Here is an 18,951-nt window from a genome sequence, read left to right on the forward strand (position 1 = left end):
TGACCATCGTGACTATCAACCTGGCCGCTCGCTAAAGTTGTGGGTGGTCACCCCTAGCCTAGTGAGCGGCCTGGAGGCCGGGTCAGAAAATAGATGCGGCTGCCCTCATTCAGAGCGAGCGCTCGCATTTTGCGAGCGGCTCTGAATGAGGTCCTATGTGTTTTCGGGAGAACTATCCTATTATTTCAACCAAAATTATAGGATAGGGTGAAGAAAAAACATCAATGAGAATTATTCTTGTTATCACTCATTACTAATCTTAAATGGAGCTCCAACCAATCAACTCCTAACTGTCATGTGTTCGAAAAATGACAGTTAGGAGCTGATTGGTTGGCGCACCATTTAAGATTAGTAATGAGTGATAGCAAGAATATCACTTGTTATGGGCCTAAGTATAAAATGTGTGTTGGTGAGAGCTCTGTAAGGTGAGGGATGCAGGGACATTGCGGACTTAAGGTTGTGTCACCTTGAGCGGTTTATCTTTGAAGTGCATAATGGGAGAATGTATGAAAATTTAAACCTCAATGTAGGATGCCTCTTTTTGTGCGGTTTTCAACACCTGCAATTTGATGCAGCATATGAGTCACATTTTTGTCAAACCTCAATGTCAATCATAGAACCTGGGAACTATATAGTGGTGCTAGAAAGTTTGTGAACCCTTTAAAATTTTCTGACTTTCCGTACAAATGGCTTAAAATGGGTACAAATTTTTATCTAGGTCATAAATATACATACAGAGAACCCAATAAATAAAATAAGACACAAAAGTGTATACAGTACTTTTTTATTCATTTAGTAATCAAGTGATTATGTGAACATCTAAGATTATCAGTCAGGCGTGTCATTCAATGGGATGACATTCAGGTGTGAGTCTGGGTGGCCATTCATTTAAAAAAAATGACATAAGCTGGAGCATACTGACTACTCTCCCAGGACTGCCAGGTGCCTCCCGAAACTCAGGTGCCGCTTCCCCCAGCAAGAGTATGCAAGTCTCCCGGAATTGGCGGGGGGGGGGGGGGGGGGCGTGGTCCTTCGTGCAATGGACAAAATTCACGCTGAATTGTGTAATCGGAGCCCGGCACCCTGCCGTAGATATCGCCATTATGAAGCAAGGGGCTGGACCACGGTCGCAACAAGCCCCCCCCCCCCGCACCGCCTCTACACCTTCCCAGCTTGTGAACCGGAGTCTTCACCAGCAAAGTTTGGACTTAACCATAGCTTTGTGAATGCATACTAACACTTTAAAAAAATGTATATATAAAATTGTCTGGGGGTTATATTTACTAAAGATTGATTTTAATCGATTTAAAACATCGATGTTGTGTCTCTGGGGCTAAATCACACATTATTACAAAAATCGTCTGTTAGTAAATGTGTGATTTAGCCTGAGAACCACAACATCAATATTGATCAGTTTTCAACGATTTTAAATCGATTAAAATCAACTTTCAGTAAATATACTCCGAGGACCTAAAAAAAAAGAGCTTGTTTACCAGTCTATTCCTATACCAGTACCCTTATGCCCCTCCCCAAACATGCACATCTGCTATCCCAAAACCCACCCCTCATCTCTTACTTTTTTATCTCTAATGGTGCATACACACGTTCGGATTTGACAGATGAACGTTTGAATGATTTTACAAATGATTTGAACGATTTTACCAACGATTTGAACGATTGAGCGATTTTTGACTGCATTAAAATTACTGAAATCGACCAAATCTGACTGCAAACACATCAGATGTCAGATATCAGATCTGACTATCGGGAACGCGCATCGTTTATCGTTGAAGGCTCACATGTCAGATTTTCCTTCAGATATGAACGATTGAAAGATTTTTCAAATCGTTATCGTTCAGATCTGAAGGAAAATCTGACCGTGTGTATGCACCATAACACACAAATATGAAACACAACAAAACATAAACTGGAGTCCACCGGCAAAGTCTGGGCTTAACCACAGTCAAACACTGAGCAAGCATATTATGCATGGTAGAATAGCGAGGAGGAAGTAACTACTGCCCAAGAAAAATGGTGCTGTCCTTTTAACGTTTTCTAAAGACCAACTGTATGAGCCATAAGGATATTGGAATAATATCGTGTGGACAGTTGAGTCTGAAATAGGAGATTCTCGTTTAAGCCTAAAAATTCTATTTGGAGAAAACCGAACTCTACCGTCCAACATAAAAACCTCATCCTATCTCTGAATCACGGTGGTATCATGGTGTATGGCTGTTTTGCTGCCATATGTCCAGGACAGCTTGCCATCATTGATAGAACATTAAATTCTGGATTGTTACATCAAATTCTACAAGAGAATGTCAGACTATCTATCCGTGAACTGCCGCCCAACAGAAGTCCAGACCTTAATCTAATAGAAATGTTTTGGTAGGTAGGACCTGAAGCAGGGTGTTCATGCATTAAAGCCCACCAACAAGCATGAGATGAAGCACCCCTGTAAGCATGTATGGGCCAAAATTGCTCATGGCAGATGAGCAGGAATGATCTACAATTACCATAGCAACTTCACTGAAGCCAATGGGGGCACACCAGTTACTGAGTCCTAAAGTTTCATATGCTTGGGTTTACATAGTTTCGAAATTGTGCAATGTATCAAGCAGTGGTTTACAAAACCACAGAAAAAAAACAACTTCTTTTTAGATGTAGCCTTCATTAGCAACATTGGTCAAATTAAATGCATTCTAAAGGGACATATCTAATTACCTTAGGTGTGGGTTTTTCACACAGGTGTGAGATTTTTGGTATTTAAATAGGTGCAGGATCTTGATTTTTTTTCAGCGCCTCCAGGGCAGGTGCAATTTTTCCTAAAAATCCATATTTTAAGGAAACATTGTTGGCACTTGCTCTGGAATCCTTTGGACACCCTCCTAATGACTAATTAAGTGTTTGGAAGTTTCCAATTAGCTTAATTAGTCCTTAATTACTCACCTTCTGCAGCGCTGTCCTCTTCCTCAGGGCCTGATTCAGAGCTGGGCGCTCTGACCAGAGCGCTCGCTCTGAATCAGTGCCCTCCTACCTGAAAATGGAGCGGCCTCCTGGCCGCTCGCATAGCTGTGGGTGACCATCAAGACCATCGCGACCATCGGGCTTGCAACGAGACCCTGCGGTAGGGTCTCGCTGCCGCAAGCCCAGGAGTGCTTTTGGCTCTATCAGAGGGGGCTGCCAGGTCAGACAAGCAGGGGGGGCGTGGCGCGGTAGAAGGGGGTGCGGCCGGGATACTACCCAGCAATGTGGGCGGAGCAAAGGGCCCAGCCACACTCCCACTACACAATGAAAATCGCGTCAATGGGCCCCCCGATGCTCGGGGTTTGTCTCGGATTTGCGGGGGGAGTCCTGGGGTCGGCGGCCAGCCGGGAGATTTTTCCGGGGGGCCGGGAGCAACACTCAATTTTCGGGATGCTCCCGGCCAAATCGGGTAGGTAAGTATGAGCAGTGGGCGTCCCTATGCTCGGCTATGCTTTGGAAACATTAACATATTTTAGCAGCTGCGCCATACTTGCCTACTTTTGAAAAAGCCTTTCAGGGAGATTGTGGAAGGAGCACCGATGAGCGCGGCTGAGAGCAGTTAGTAAGATCTATGTGATGATGAAAACGCACTGAAACTTTTCAGAAAATGCCTGTAGCCATAGGGATCATTGTGCCTTATAACCAATGCAGGGTAATGATGCTAATAATCCCATTTGAATGTACGTATCTCTGTTCTTTTATATAACAGCTACGTAAAGGGGGGTAAGGTGCTATCAGGGAGATTACTAGACTCTTCAGGGAGACAGGGAGATTGCTGCTATTTCAGGGAGTCTCCCTGACAATGAGGGATAGTTGGCCACTATGAGCTCTTGATGCCATTGCATTAGTGTACATCTCTGAATCAGGCCATGAATTTGCAACCAGTTATGTGACAGGCCCATAAGACAGTGCATCTCTGTGGGTCTGAATAGCCACCCCTCAGTCACTGCCCAGGAACGCCCAATACATTTTAGATACTGTGTCTCAATCAGTACTGCAACTCTGTGCATACACACCATGGAACGCAAGCGCTGTGTTACTTTTTAGGGATTTTCCGGCATGTGTAATAGTAAAAAAATCACCACTTTAAATTCGGACATTGCGTGCGACTTAGAGTTAGGCTCTGTAATTGGAACTCCCTACCTATATACTAGTCTGGCGGTCTCCTCCATATCATTTGGTAATAGACCCCATAGAATAAAACAGGAAACAAATGAGTCTGTGGCATTACTATCACACTATCTAAACCTTACTTGGAGTTTGGTGGAATAAGTAACTCTCTGAGCACTGACGTATGTATGTATATGTGGTATCAGAATCACAAATAATATCAGGGCACAATTGCTTCTACAGATACTGGTACATTCTGAATGACGTAGCAAGAAACAAATATGTTGGTTTATTTTACTTCCATCCATGTGCCTCTACCTCTGCCCTGCCCCTCCTCAGATGCTCCCTTGTTTTGTGTTGGATGACTATGAAGCACATTTTCCACTGCCCGTGTGGGGGAGGCACCACATGTTTTCTGTAAATCGAGTGGTATCCAAGGTTGGCACACGCCCTACAGGGCTGTAAGCATCCCACACGCAGGAGGATGATAAAAACAGAGCACATTGTATCAACAACTGAGTGAAAACACAGACAGTAGAATAAAGGGGGCCTGGGAGATTCTGAACAGTAAATAACATTGACGATAAAATAGAACCTAGAGGTAGAAGTGTATTTGTTTTGTACCAATATAGTTCTGCGTTGCTGCTTGTGGTTAGCACATAGTACTGTGAATTATCACTCTTCTGTGTGGTCTTCTGCGCTATTGTGCAAACGTGGTTCATTCACATAACGGACGCAGCCTGAAGACAACACTTACTTGAAACTTGATTGCGGTTATGTAGGTTACTGCGGGTCTATTTACTAAGCCTTGGGTGGAGATAAAGTGAACGGTGATAAGGTACCAGCCAATCAGCTCTTAACTGCCATGTCACAGGCTGTGTTTGAAAAATGACAGGAGCTGATTGGCTGGTACCTTATCTCCTTTTACTGTATCTCCATCCAAGGCTTAGTAAATAGACCCCATGTCTCATCCTAACTGTGACTAATAATTACTCACATCTTACACTTTCCATCTTCTCGCTAGTCCTCATTGATATATGGTGACAAACCTGTAGCCTTGTAGCTTCACTTGAACCAGGTACACTTAATGCTTCACAGGATAGATACCGGAGACAAATAGATCTGCCTTGTACTATTCTATTTGAAATTAACAAAGTACATAAATATAATTAATAGATTAAGGTAAAAATAGCTTTTTAGCAGGATCCAAGGATAACTTTGATCTAAATGCCACTGGTGTAGCCAATTGTAAGTTCTATAAGGGAACATTCTATATTGATGCTCTTCAGGTAATAAGCAGTTACAGGGTCCATACACAGACGTCATTTCTCAGTATACTGTACAATGTACATTTTTATTCTGGCTTAGCCTTGTCTTTTGACTTGGACTAACTGCTACCGTAGGCATTGTCATGTGATTTTCGGTAGGCCCTGTCATGTGACTTGGATCTGACCTGTCAGATTTGGTGATTAGCCTTCTCCAATGTTTTTTTTTTTGTTCCTTTAAAAAGCAACGGGGGACAAAATCTATCTGCAATTATACACAATCCAAACGGTCTTCTTGCAGGACCTCTTTCACTATGCGCTTCACAGGCCGTGAAAAGAGAATAAAGTGACTGGAATAATTTCCCACTTTCTTGCTAGTCACAGCAGTATAGAACTTTTTTTCAACTAAATCGATGGATACGGGCTGGCGACCGGATATTGCTCTCTGTTGACAAGATTTATCAAACTTTTTAAATAGGTCAATTGGAGGTGTTGTCCATGGCAACTAATCAGATTCTTGCTACCATTTAAATACTACATTGTATAAAATGACAGCTATAATCTGTTTGGATGCTAAGGCAACAGCTCTACTTGTTGTCTTTGAAAGTTTTGATAAATCTCTCTCATGATCAAAAAATTTATGGTTCTGTGTGCAATGTTTAAATCGATTAATGGTTGAGGTCCTCCCCTCTCCCCCCAGTCAGTAATACACCAGCCCTTTAATAAGACCTGGAGACATGTTGAAAAATAGAGGTCAAAATTTGAATGAACACTTTAAAAATGGTGCAAAAAAAAAAAACACCTCTGCAAAAACGCCATTTTTTTATTTATTTTACAGTCAATATTTGCACAATTTATTTGATGTCTCTAACTTTGTTTCGTGGCACATATTTGTTATCACACATCTCACAATCGCTACCTCCCCCTTCCCCCGTTACTTATGGATTGATAACTTGTCAGATTGATTTTTATATTTGGCAGTACTGCAGAATTTGTAGATTTTTTCGTATCTATGTGCTTTTTTTTTTATTGGCAGGGATCAGGGTTTCCAACTCATATTTACTAATGTATGAAAATTGCGTAATTCCTGTGGCTAATTAAAAATCAAACCACAGAACCTAGGGTCAAGTTGGTAACTGTGGACGGTATGCCCATAACCTTCAGCTAGTGAATGATGTGCCTCAGTTATGTCATTAGTTCCAAAGTAAGAGAACACTGCATTCTAATAAATATTAGTTTAGCCCCCCCCTCCCCCCAAGAAAAAATGGCAGCCTGGATTGTGTGGAGGCAACTGGTGCACTATAAGGCATACTTGCCTACTTTTGAAAAAGCATTTCAGGGAGATTGTGAAAGCAGCACCTATGAGCACGTGTTACAGTGGGCGTGTACTGATAAATCTGAGAGGCGTGTCCTAAACCTGATTTACATCCAAATGTAAACCAGCCCAAAAGCAGTTAGTAAGATCTGTTTGTTGATGAAAACACACTGATACTTTTCAGAAATTCATAGGGATCATTGTGCCTTATAATAACCAATGCAAGGAAATGACACTAATGATCCCATTTGAATGTATATATCTCTGTTTTTTAATATAACAGCTTCATAATGGGGGTAAGGATGAAATGAGGGAGATTGCTAGACTCTTCAGGGAGACAGGGAGATTGCTACTATTTCAGGGAGTCTCCCTGACAATGAGGGAGAGTTGGCAAGTATGCTATAAGGTGATTTTAATGCAAAATAAAATAAATTAATTAAAAGAGTTTTCAGGCCTGATTTTTTTCTGCCTGTTGTTTATAAAGTAAATCCAGCCCTGAATAATATGTTTGTTCCACCTTGTAAATTGTAGCTGTGTGTGTCTCACCCCTCTTTCTATCCTTGGTTACAGGACATGATATTAATGGAGCTCTGGAACCATCAATTGACACAAGTATCCTAGAGGAATATATCGGCAAAGAGGACTCTTCTGAAATGTGAGTACAAACTACATAGCTATAGGTTTGATACATTATTGCATGCTACTACTGAAATAAGATCCAAGGTATCTTTATAAATGACACCTTGAAACAAACCCAAAGACTGTCATGATGAGAGTGGCTTTATAAGGAACGTGACATATAATGTTATCAATACATTTGATTATATATTTCTACATAAATATATCTGGTGGTAAGTGAGGCTTATAAGTATGAAGTAGGACTTTATAGAAAGGGAGCACTGTACCATCGGAGCTAACCTTTCCAAATGATTGGGGGGCCTCTGCATATTACTGATGAATAGCATGAATAGTCATGGTTATTGGCAGCACATACACTGGGAGAGCCCAAGCACCCACAGAGCTGGCTCCTATGCACTGTACCATATCATTTATTCTCCTTATGGTGGGTACACACTGAGGCGACGGATCAGTCACAAGACCGACCCGTGGTCAGTGTGGCCGATTGGTAAGCTATACACTCATACCAATGGGTCCTCGATACAGTTGTGTCCACATACATCTAGCCTCACTGCGTGTTAAACAGCCTTTCTAGTTGCGCGGGGACTCGGTAGCGCTGAGCACCTTTTCATGCAACTTTTTCCCTTCAAATGCATCTTTTTCGCACAGTGATGTGAATCTGATGCACAAGCAACTTCTGCTGATGAAAATGATATGCGGCATGCCTTTATTCTGTGTTCAACTGTATCTGCATGCAAAGCGCTACGCTACAGTGTCACAGCCGCTGACACCAACGTAGCATTTCGCATGCAGGTACATGCCGCTGACACTAACGTAGCATTTCGCATGCAGGTACATGCCGCTGACACTAACGTAGCATTTTGCATGCAGGTACATGCCGCTGACACTAACGTAGCATTTCGCATGCAGGTACATGCCGCTGACACTAACGTAGCATTGCGCATGCAGGTACATGCCGCTGACACTAACGTAGCATTTTGCATGCAGGTACATGCCGCTGACACCAACGTAGCATTTTGCATGCAGGTACATGCCGCTGACACCAACGTAGCATTTCGCATGCAGGTACATGCCGCTGACACTAACGTAGCATTTCGCATGGAGGTACATGCCGCTGACACTAACGTAGCATTTCGCATGCAGGTACATGCCGCTGACACTAACGTAGCATTTTGCATGCAGGTACATGCCGCTGACACTAACGTAGCATTTCGCATGCAGGTACATGTCGCTGACACTAACGTAGCATTTCGCATGCAGGTACATGCCGCTGACACTAACGTAGCATTTTGCATGCAGGTACATGCCGCTGACACCAACGTAGCATTTGGCATGCAGGTACATGCCGCTGACACCAACGTAGCATTTCACATGCAGGTACATGCCGCTGACACCAACGTAGCATTTCGCATGCAGGTACATGCCGCTGACACTAACGTAGCATTTCGCATGCAGGTACATGCCGCTGACACTAACGTAGCATTTCGCATGCAGGTACATGCCGCTGACACTAACGTAGCATTTCGCATGCAGGTACTTCCCATAGTTGCACACAAAATATAGGCATGCCGCATATCATTTTAATCAGAAGAAGCTGCATGTGCATCATATTCACATAACTGTGCGAAAAAGATGCATTTGAAGGGAAAAAGTTGCATGAAAACATGCTCAGCGCTTCCAAATCACACGGTGCTCACGCGTTATGTGTAATGTGATTTGTAGCGCATGGAGGATAGATGTATATGGATGCATCTGTATGTCTGGGCTGACATCACACCTGGGCGGGCATTTAAATGTGCTCGTCCAGTTGAGATGTCATAGTTGGCAGTCCCTGCATCAAGTGTACGGGAGGTCGGCAGGTCGTCCACACACACATTCAGATGACTGTGCTGCTGGGCCAACCTGAAGTGTCTGTGAACTACGTTGTTCACAGACATATTGGGTGTACACATACACATACACCGATGCACTCACAATATATAGTTAGGTGATCGAACACACAATATATTGACAATTATGTATCCAGAATTGCAGACAAACTATGGAAACATTTTTGTAGAGATGAACGGTTCGGTTTTACTCGGTTATATTCAGATTTTAAAAATAACATCATATTGGCTATCAGGCTCTCGCATGTTTTATAAGAAAAATCCAAACTAATCCGAATTTGCGTTCATTTGGCGAAAAGAACCGAACCAAAACCAAACCGCTCATCTCTAATTTGTTTGTTACAGTTTTTTATATTTACTAAATGTAATGCGCTCACCTCACACAATTACAGTGTGCTTTATTTATTACATCCCCTGTACTTAAACCTCTGTCTGCACAAGTGTTCATCAAAATATGTTTGTTCCATCATATGTCACCGTGCTTGTTTTAATGCCATATAATCTCTCCATAATGACAGTTTTGGTCTGCGTTTAGTGGTATAAAGAGACATTAACACTTTAATGTCCTCGGTCACATGATGGATAAACTACTTATACCGTGCCTGCTGCAGTGGCTTACTCTGCATTATCTATAAGGAAATATATTATCGGTATTTGTTTGCAAAAGTTCCATTAAGCCTTAAAGGTGTTTAACAATATAGTTTTAACATAAGTAATGCTATTAATGCATCTAAGGGTTAAATCATCCTCCCCCAATTTACGAAGTTAGACTACATTATCCCAAATAAGCAATCCTGTGTACTTATTTCCAGTTGGCATAAAACATCAATAGAGGTAGACAACAGGTAGGGTAAATGGAAAAAGAGAAATATTAAGATGAGTAATCTGTAAAAATGTAGTTTCTCTGGTAAAAACACCCCCTGTTGGCATGGCAGTGCCCAGTATGATGCAGCAACACCCCTCACCACTTTCCTCCCTTTTAGGCTTTGAGCCCTTGATAAATGGTTGTTGCTAGATCCAAGTTGGAGAAAGGACCTCTGACATCACAATCATGTGACCACTATGGCAAGACCGGTCGACTACCAGTGTTACCATCCACGTGGGGGTAGAGGAGGAATAGCGTAGAGGAGGAATATAAACTGTGCCCGAAGTGTGGCAAGCGAAGCGAGCCCGCAAGGGTACACTTTTACCCCCCCGTTCTAAACCTTGCTCCTCCCCCTTTTGCCGCTGGTCATGTGGTTATGACGTCACAGGTCCAGTACACCACCTCGTTCTAGACCTAACCCTTGATAAATAGTCCCCAGTTTGTTCACAAGCTCCTGTGTTGTCCTAGATGACAGGAACTAAAAAATAAATTTATTTAAATTTTATTATTGTGTAAATTTCCCTCACGATACATAATTAAGTACTTCTTGTGCAATATGTGGTATTTAACTACAATTATAAATACTATAGTATGATCACTGGCATAATAGATTTAGGTTTAATTAGATTTATTGTGCCTTTGATGTCTTTGCTATTTCTGCTAACCCCTCGCTGCTTCTGTATTATTATTTATGTTTTGTGATAAATGTATGAATTTCCATTACTGACTAGAGCACAGCTTATGCTTGCTTATTTGGGTCCTACTATTATGAATAAGCAAGGAAAACACATGAATTAAGAAGCATATATCTAAATCGATCCCCCACCCAAGGGTGTTTTGTATATAGAAGGTGCCCTCTAGTGGTCAGACTACATTTCTAGCTTCTCTTTCCATCATACTGTAACGATACAAAAATAACAATGGATAAGATATTTATTTACCTGTCCTTTGCACTGTGTGCCTGGTATTCCTTGTGTAACTATTATCTACGGGTAGATATAGAGGTGTAACTTTGAATTGTCAAGAGAGTACTGTAAGTCAATATTTGCTTCAAATAATACTCCTGTTATATATATGTCACTGTTTTCTTGTGTGTTTAGGTCAGATCAGCATATATGTCTAATCTTACAGAAGCGCATGGCTCATTAAATAACATTTACATTATTTTTATTATAACTAGAAACTTTTTAGTATCACTGTGCTAGTATTGTAGGCACTTACTCCAATTTAGAGCCGCAGAACCTGCATTTGGCAATTGTGTATAAAGAATACTCATTCATTCCTCTGTCAAAAGATTTTGTAGCCCAATGGAAGGGAACACATTATTATATGCATTAGGAAGCATCTGTTAATATTTGAATTTGATGTGTTCAATTAAAACTTAAAGTACTATACTGTACTTTAGCTATATTATAATTACGGTTATCGCTTTCATGTACAAGTAGATATAATGTGAGATTAATAAGGTTATGTTTTCAGTCCAGCTGTCTAATTGTTGCTGAATTATACCTGTCACCATGCTATGCCAAATGTCCTTATTTAGGCTTTTTCCTAAATAAAAGTCATTCGCAACATGTACAGTACACGTGACTAGTACACACGTGATCGATGTTGCTATGTGACTTTCTTGTTCAGGAATATTATTGGCTTATTCTGCAGTGATATGTTCTGCCGCTGAATTACATTTGTAATGCACTAGTCAGGGCTGAACCAATGTTCGTTGTCTATTAATTTGCAAGAAACTCCTGACTTCATTGAGGAAGAAGCCATAAATGTTTCACTGATATCATTATTTTCTGTACAATTGATAGACTGAAGGGGCCCATCCACTAGCAGACATGAAAACGACTACACGATTACGACATTGTAATAGTGCAGTCATCTGCACTATCATCTGCAAACATGCTCAACCTGACGTTATCGTCTGGTTGACCAGCATGTTTGCACGATGATAGATGTCTAAACGACCAGCGGGCACGCGCATCACTGGTCGTTTTAGATATTTTTGCAAATAATTTGCAAACGATTTATGAACGATTGAACGATTTCGATATCGTTATCGTTCATTTAAATCATCTAGTGCAAGCCTGGCCAGCCTGTGGCTCTCCAGCTGTTGTGAAACTACAAGTCCCAGCATGTCCTGCTACAGTTTTGCTATTAGGGAATGCTAAAACTGTTGCAGGGCATGCTGGGACTTGTAGTTTCACAACAGCTGGAGAGCCAAGGTTGGCCAAGCCTGGTCTAGTGGATAAGGGCCTTTAGTTATCGTGATTATTGGTTCAGCACACAAAATATCTGCCCCCATTGTGCAAAAAGAGATTGGGGCAGATAAATCAAGCTTTAGAGAGATAAAGCCCATTTATCTTTTAAATTAACCCTTTGGGGTGTGGGGAGATGTATCAAAGAGAGATACAGTGGAGAAGTTACCCATAGCAACCATTCAGCTTTTACTTTAGCTATCATTCATTTATCATTGAATGCACCCAGCATTTGTCTAGCAGCAGTTTATAAAGTGACACTGTATAGTCAATGCTAAATAAATGATAGCTACAGTAGAAACTGGTTGCTATGGGTAACTTCTCCACTTTATCTTTCTTTGATACATCTCCCCACACCCCAAAGGGTTAATTCAAAAGATAAATGGGCTTTTATATCAAAACTGCCTGCCTCCACAACATAACAGCATTCACCATTGATAAGATTGATAAGATGTGAAAAGTGTTTTCTTAAATTATTCTTTATGGTCCCTCGTTCGCTATTTGAAAACTCTGGCTGTTGGGGTGTCTGCAAAATGTAAAATCAGCTCTGTGGGTTTATGCACTCATTATTTAATTATTGAAAAAGAATGTCCAGTGGTAAATGTATATACTGTATACTGTATGTTGTAAGGTCAGGAAATCTGTGTCCTATGATGCAGATCCCGGCCTCGTCACTCCCTAGAAACTAGGGCAACATGCCCCCTGTTTCCAGGAACGAAGTCCGGCTGCTGCTTGGGGCACTGCATGCTAACACACAGGATACGCAAACCCACAAACATGGGATATGTGCGTATACCATCGGGTGTACATACATATCTGCATCAGACCATTTGGGGTTATACGTAATCGGCTGCGGACCTTAAGCATCGGCAAGTCCCGTGCAAGACTGGCCAATGTTTTAAAGTAGTAGTCATTTAAAAGGCAAACCCAGGTTGATTTTGCCTGTTAAATGACTGCTACTTTAAAACATCGGGCAATCTCGGACGGGACTCGTCGATCCTTGAAGTCTGCAGCTTATTACATATATCCCTTTCTCTGTTACCTATATATTTGACAGTGAATGACATATAAGACATGTATATGTGTGCGTGTATTTGTATTCATCATATTCAGACCTGTTTTCTTACTGTATTGCAAACAGCTGCTTTCCGGAAATCCCCCCTTCTTCCAGCTATGCAAACTCTGGTCAGCCCTGCAATTCTGCCGCTATCCACCTTCCTGGCATCCTTTCCGCTATAGGCCATGCAGGACCATCCAGCTCAGGCGGGGTCCTCCACATGGGTCAGCAAATGCCAGTGCGGCCTGGTATGGGTGGCACATGTGGAGGGCCGCCATTCCAGTCACATCTCAACTGCAATAATAACAGCGCCATGGTCAATCCCAAAGGATACCCTGCACCCACCATGTGCATGAGTGGGCCCGGTCTACCCATCAAGGCAGAACCTAAAACCAACTATGCAGCTGGGTAAGTAACCACAAGAGTCTTGTATGATAGTAGAAAAGCAAAGCTGGGAGGACAAGCAGATATAGAAACAGTATAGTGTACCTGTCGCCTGCTGACAGTGAAAGCAGCCATTTTGGGTGCTGAACCAATATTCATAACTTCACTAGGATCTAGGTATGAGGCAGCAGGCCTTGGTGATGTCACTAGTTTCTAGTGTATTCATAGGTCGCTCAGTATTGGTCCAGCACACAATATGGCTGCTTATTGTCAGACATCACTTTGGTTCCACTCTTCTTATTTTCTTCTGTTTAAGATATACCATGTTGTATTGGGCTCTTGTTGCCCCTTTTCTCTGTATTTACTCCCATTTTGACTGACAATTCAAAATAAAGAATTATTAAAAAAAAGATATAGCATGTTATGTAGTGTCATTATACTATTTCTTTGTTTGAATGCTGTGGAGTTTATATCACTGAGGCAGCATGGGCTGAACTTATATTTAAGAGAATGATGCCTAACAGTTCACTTGGAACCAGTAATGCCAGTAGTGAATTGGTAAGCTGCATTCATATATGATTCTTGGTTCAGCCGATAAACTGTCTGTAGCCACTCTGACATGTAGCTGACATGTGGAATGTGGAACAAGCACATTATTCGGTGGGTTGATTGAACTCGCTCCCCTGGCGGCCTGATCTCGTCCCAGACGCGCTGATTTTTGTACGCAGCCCCACAGGCAAGTCCGGAGCTATGGTTAGTGCGAAATATACGGACGGTAGCTGCACTTACTAGTACCCGCAAATAATTTGCAGCCGGGGCCAAGTTAACTGAATTGACTCCTTAGTCTTAGTCATTCAAAATTACATAGAAATATATATATATATATATATAATATATATATATATATATATATTATATATATATATATATATATATATATATAGCTGTGGACAAAAGTTTTGAGAATGACACAAGTATTGGTTCTCACAAAGTTTGCTGCTTCAGTGTATTTAGACCTTTTTGTCAGATGTTACTATGGTATACTGTAGTAAACTTACAAGCATTTCATAAGTGTCAAAGGCTTTTATTGACATTTACATAAAGTTTATGCAGAGAGTCAATATTTGCAGTGTTGACCCTTCTTTTTCAAGACCTCTGCAATTCACCCTGGCATGCTGTCAATCAACTGCTGAGCCACATACTGACTGACAAAAGTGTAAGTGAGCCCACTCCCTTGGCTGAGAAGCAACCACACACATGAATGGTCTCAGGATGCTTTACTGTTGACATGACACAGGACGAAGACTTTTGGAGGATGGCCTGGTGTCAAGAAGGGCAGCAAAGAAGCCACTTCTCTCCAGGAAAAACATCAGGGACAGACTGATTTTCTTCAAAAGGTACAGGGATTGGACTGCTGAGGACTGGGGTAAAGTTATTTTCTCTGATGAATCCCCTTTCAGATTGTTTGGGGCATCTGGAAAAAAACGCTTTTGCGGAGAAGGAAAGGTGAGCGCTACCATCAGTCCTGTGTCATGACAACAGTAAAGCATCCTGAGACCATTCATGTGTGGGGTTGCTTCTCAGCCAAGGGAGTGGGCTCACTCACAATTTTGCCTAAGAACACAGCCATGAATAAAGAATGGTACCAAAACATCCTCCAAGAGCAACTTCCGACAACCATCCAAGAACAGTTTGGTGACAAACATTGCCTTTTCCAGCATAATGGAGCACATTGCCATAAGGCAAAAGTGATAACTAAGTGGCTTGGGGAACAAAACATATAAATTTTGGGTCCATGGCCAGGAAACTCCCCAGACCTTAATCCCATTGAGAACTTGTGGTCAGTCCTCAAGATGCGGGTGGCCAAACAAAAACCCACAAATTCTGACAAACTCCAAGCATTGATTAGGCAAGAATGGGCGGCCATCAGTCAGTATGTGGCCCAGAAGTTGATTGACAGCATGCCAGGGCGAATTGCAGAGGTCTTGAAAAAGAATGGTCCACACTGCAAATATTGACTCTTTGCATAAACTTAATGTAATTGACAATAAAAGCCTCTGACACATATGAAATGCTTGTAATTTTACTTCAGTATCCCATAGTAACATCTGACAAAATGGTCTAAAAACACTGAAGCCGCAAGCTTTGTGAAAACCAATACTTGTGTCATTCTGTCATTCTCAAAACTTTTGGCCATGGCTGTATATATGTGTATTAGGGATGTGCAGGCTCGGATAGGTTCGAGTTTGCACGCCGAGTTCGGATTTTTCCCTCCAAAAAAACGGAACTCAGAAAGAGGCAAAACGTTATCTTGCATGGACAAACATCACCATTCCAAAAGTCCAGGAATGATGATGTTTGTCCATGCAAGATGACGTTTTGCCTCTTTCTGAGTTCCGTTTTTTTGGAGGGAAAAATCCGAACTCGGCGTGCAAACTCGAACCTATCCGAGCTTGCACATCCCTAATGTGTGTATATATATATATATATATATATATATATATATAAGTTTACCATTTTGCTGGAGTTCTTTTAAATAATTTTGACTTGAAATCATTTTACTCACCATTTTAGCTCACAGGCCTTGCTTAGGGAGTTCCTCAACTTAGTCCTGGGGTAGTCTTAACTCTTCAAGCACCAATAGGCCAGTGCTATGAATTCACTACTATGTCTGATGCACCTGCATTTAATATCTTGATCCAATCATCAAACTTTGAGAGCGATTATCTCTGATGTCACTTAAAGGGGGGACTTGTCTGTGATCAGTTTATTGCAGTACATAAATTCAGTAACATGTTATGTGCACTCGATGATAGTAGTGCAATAGATTATCATTAAATATTTTTATATATTCATATGGCTAAGCTACGGGTATTAATTAAACATTTCCAGTACCTTATATGTTTCCCATCCAACAAACAGGGTTGAGAATAGGTTTTGCCTAGTGTCTGAACCAGTGGCTAAGCCGGTCACGTCTTCTGTTAGTTACTAACAAAAAATGAACAATGCCAGTGATAACAGTAAAACGATTTCTTCTTCCTACTCCTCAGCACTTTACCTGACTCTCCCCCAGACTCCGGATCAGAGGCGTACTCCCCCCAGCAGCTGAATGGTAAGTGCCTGTACGTTATTTCCCCTCCTTCATCAGTGGTTTTATCCAGCTGGTGTTATCGGTCAGGGAAGAGAGGAGGTAAGAAAGTTGTAAGAGATAATCAGTGGGTAAATACGCAGGCTATACTATAGTGTATGCAAATGGGTGAGAAATGAGAGCACGACTGCACAAGGAGAGCTAGAGGAGAATCAGAAGAGTGAGGGAGCATGGAGAGGAAGAACCCAGTCCCAATACGTTGGTAAAGAATACAGTTGAAAAACAGATCATGAAAAACCTTCTGAGTCTGAGCAATGTTGGAAAGGATCAAAAGAAAGGTGCAAGACAGTGTCTGAGCAATCTGGATTGCAAGGAGTAATAAGATCAGATGGAAAGAGGTGAGTAACTGTGGAAGGGGAGGGTGGAGGTGAAAGTATTGAAGTGACTGGGGTATTAATGTAGAGGGTTGAAAATAAGGAGGGACCTGCAGAGGGAAATTTAAAGGGATAGACAGGTGGGAGGATCAACATTAACAGCAAAGGTAGGACCCAGCATTAACTAATGTAAAGAGCATGGAATGGGGGAGTGGACAGAGGACTCTGACAACTGGTGAGAGATCTATAAAGAGAGGGGTCAGTATATGGGTGTGGTGGACATGAGTATCTTGTAGTCATGACATGGCCATAGGAGAGACTGTCAGCTAATCATTGCTTAGTTCCAGTTTTCTTCATGGAGCTAAAGAAGGTTTGGGACTGTGGGTGTGACAGGTGGGAGTGTCCAGCACAGGTGTCTCTGGCGTGTTGGGTACAAGCCATGGGCATTTGGTATCACAGGTGAGATAGTTTAGGCTGGTGTATCTGTAACTGTGGAAAAAGTCCCTGTGTATTCAAGCTTGGATCTTTGTTTATCAGAGCAAAGAAATGTCTGGAATTCTTGTCCTGCCCCTCCCTAAATTTATCAGGAGAAATGGTCTGGCCCCACACACATTCCCGCTGCTAAACGTATTCTCACTGCCACACTGTGTAATACTTCTTACTGTTGTATTTGTGTTTCTTCTGTTAAAATGTAATATTGTTGATACTGTTTTAGTTGTAGTTCTATACATTTCATTGATTAGAAAGTAGTGTATTACTATATTTTAACCGTATTCATACCTCTCTAGAGAGAGATAAAGGTGATATAGATAATTATACAGATGATTTTCCAAGTTGTGTAAATCTTAAAATTATGTTATAATCCACTGTGTGTACAGACCACACAATAAACATACCTGTTAGACTACATGTAGAAAATGGGTCCAGTTTCGGATGCATGAATATTCAGTAGAGGAATTTAAGAAGGTTTGGACTGGGGCAACCTCATGGTTTGAAAATGGAAGCGTTAAGTTATAGAGGGTTTATAAAGGACTGGGTTTGTGTTCTTTGGGAAAGATGCCTTAGAGGTAACCTATACATAAATATATGTACTCTTCCATCAATGGGCTATATAGAAAACAAGTTTTGGAAGGAAGGAGGATGGTTTCACCGTTAGCTTAGGAGGGATTCTTTCCTGTAAGGGTGGATAAACTGTGGATTATTTTACCACATGAGGTATTAATGGCATCATTGTAAATTCACTTATTCAGTTTTAAAATTGTTACTTTGAATAGTTACTTTTCTTGAAAATAATTATTATCTTCAGCAGAGCACATTATATGGGTAATAACCATGCAAACCAGTTGATAGAACCAGTATGTCTCTCTGGGTACACATTATTAGACGATATTTTGAGCGATTTGCCTGATACTGACGGATCGGAAAGACAAATCGTTCAAATCATCAAGTGTGTACAACTATGCTTGCTCCTACGGCGGCGTCCGAGGTCGGCCCTACATGCTGGTCAATCTGAAGATGTGACGGACGATACCATGAATGTGGGTGCAACATATAGTGCGGCCGTTCACCCAATCGTGTGGTGTGTACAGACCGCACGTTATGCTGTCCGTTTTATCTGCCGCTGGCCACGTACACAGGCCGGCTAATGTGTACCCAGCTATACTTTAGATTGACAGCTAT

The 18,951-nt window shown here is 41.6% G+C and overlaps 1 protein-coding gene across 4 annotated transcripts in view; it reads left to right on the plus strand.

Moving 5' to 3' along the window:
- The window catches only part of MYRF (myelin regulatory factor), a 188,506-nt gene that overhangs the window by 109,519 nt on the left and 60,036 nt on the right, over positions 1 to 18,951 (plus strand). For all 4 annotated transcript variants that reach the window (XM_088454533.1, XM_088454532.1, XM_088454535.1 and 1 more), the window contains exons 2-4: positions 7,288 to 7,372; positions 13,510 to 13,833; positions 16,860 to 16,921. In XM_088454533.1, coding sequence (XP_088310659.1) covers positions 7,288 to 7,372; positions 13,510 to 13,833; positions 16,860 to 16,921 — 471 coding nt within the window. The remainder of the gene's footprint in view (positions 1 to 7,287; positions 7,373 to 13,509; positions 13,834 to 16,859; positions 16,922 to 18,951) is intronic.

Source organism: Taudactylus pleione, unplaced genomic scaffold (assembly GCF_031769625.1).
Source record: "Taudactylus pleione unplaced genomic scaffold, aTauple2 ptg000619l, whole genome shotgun sequence".
NCBI lineage: Eukaryota > Metazoa > Chordata > Amphibia > Anura > Myobatrachidae > Taudactylus > Taudactylus pleione.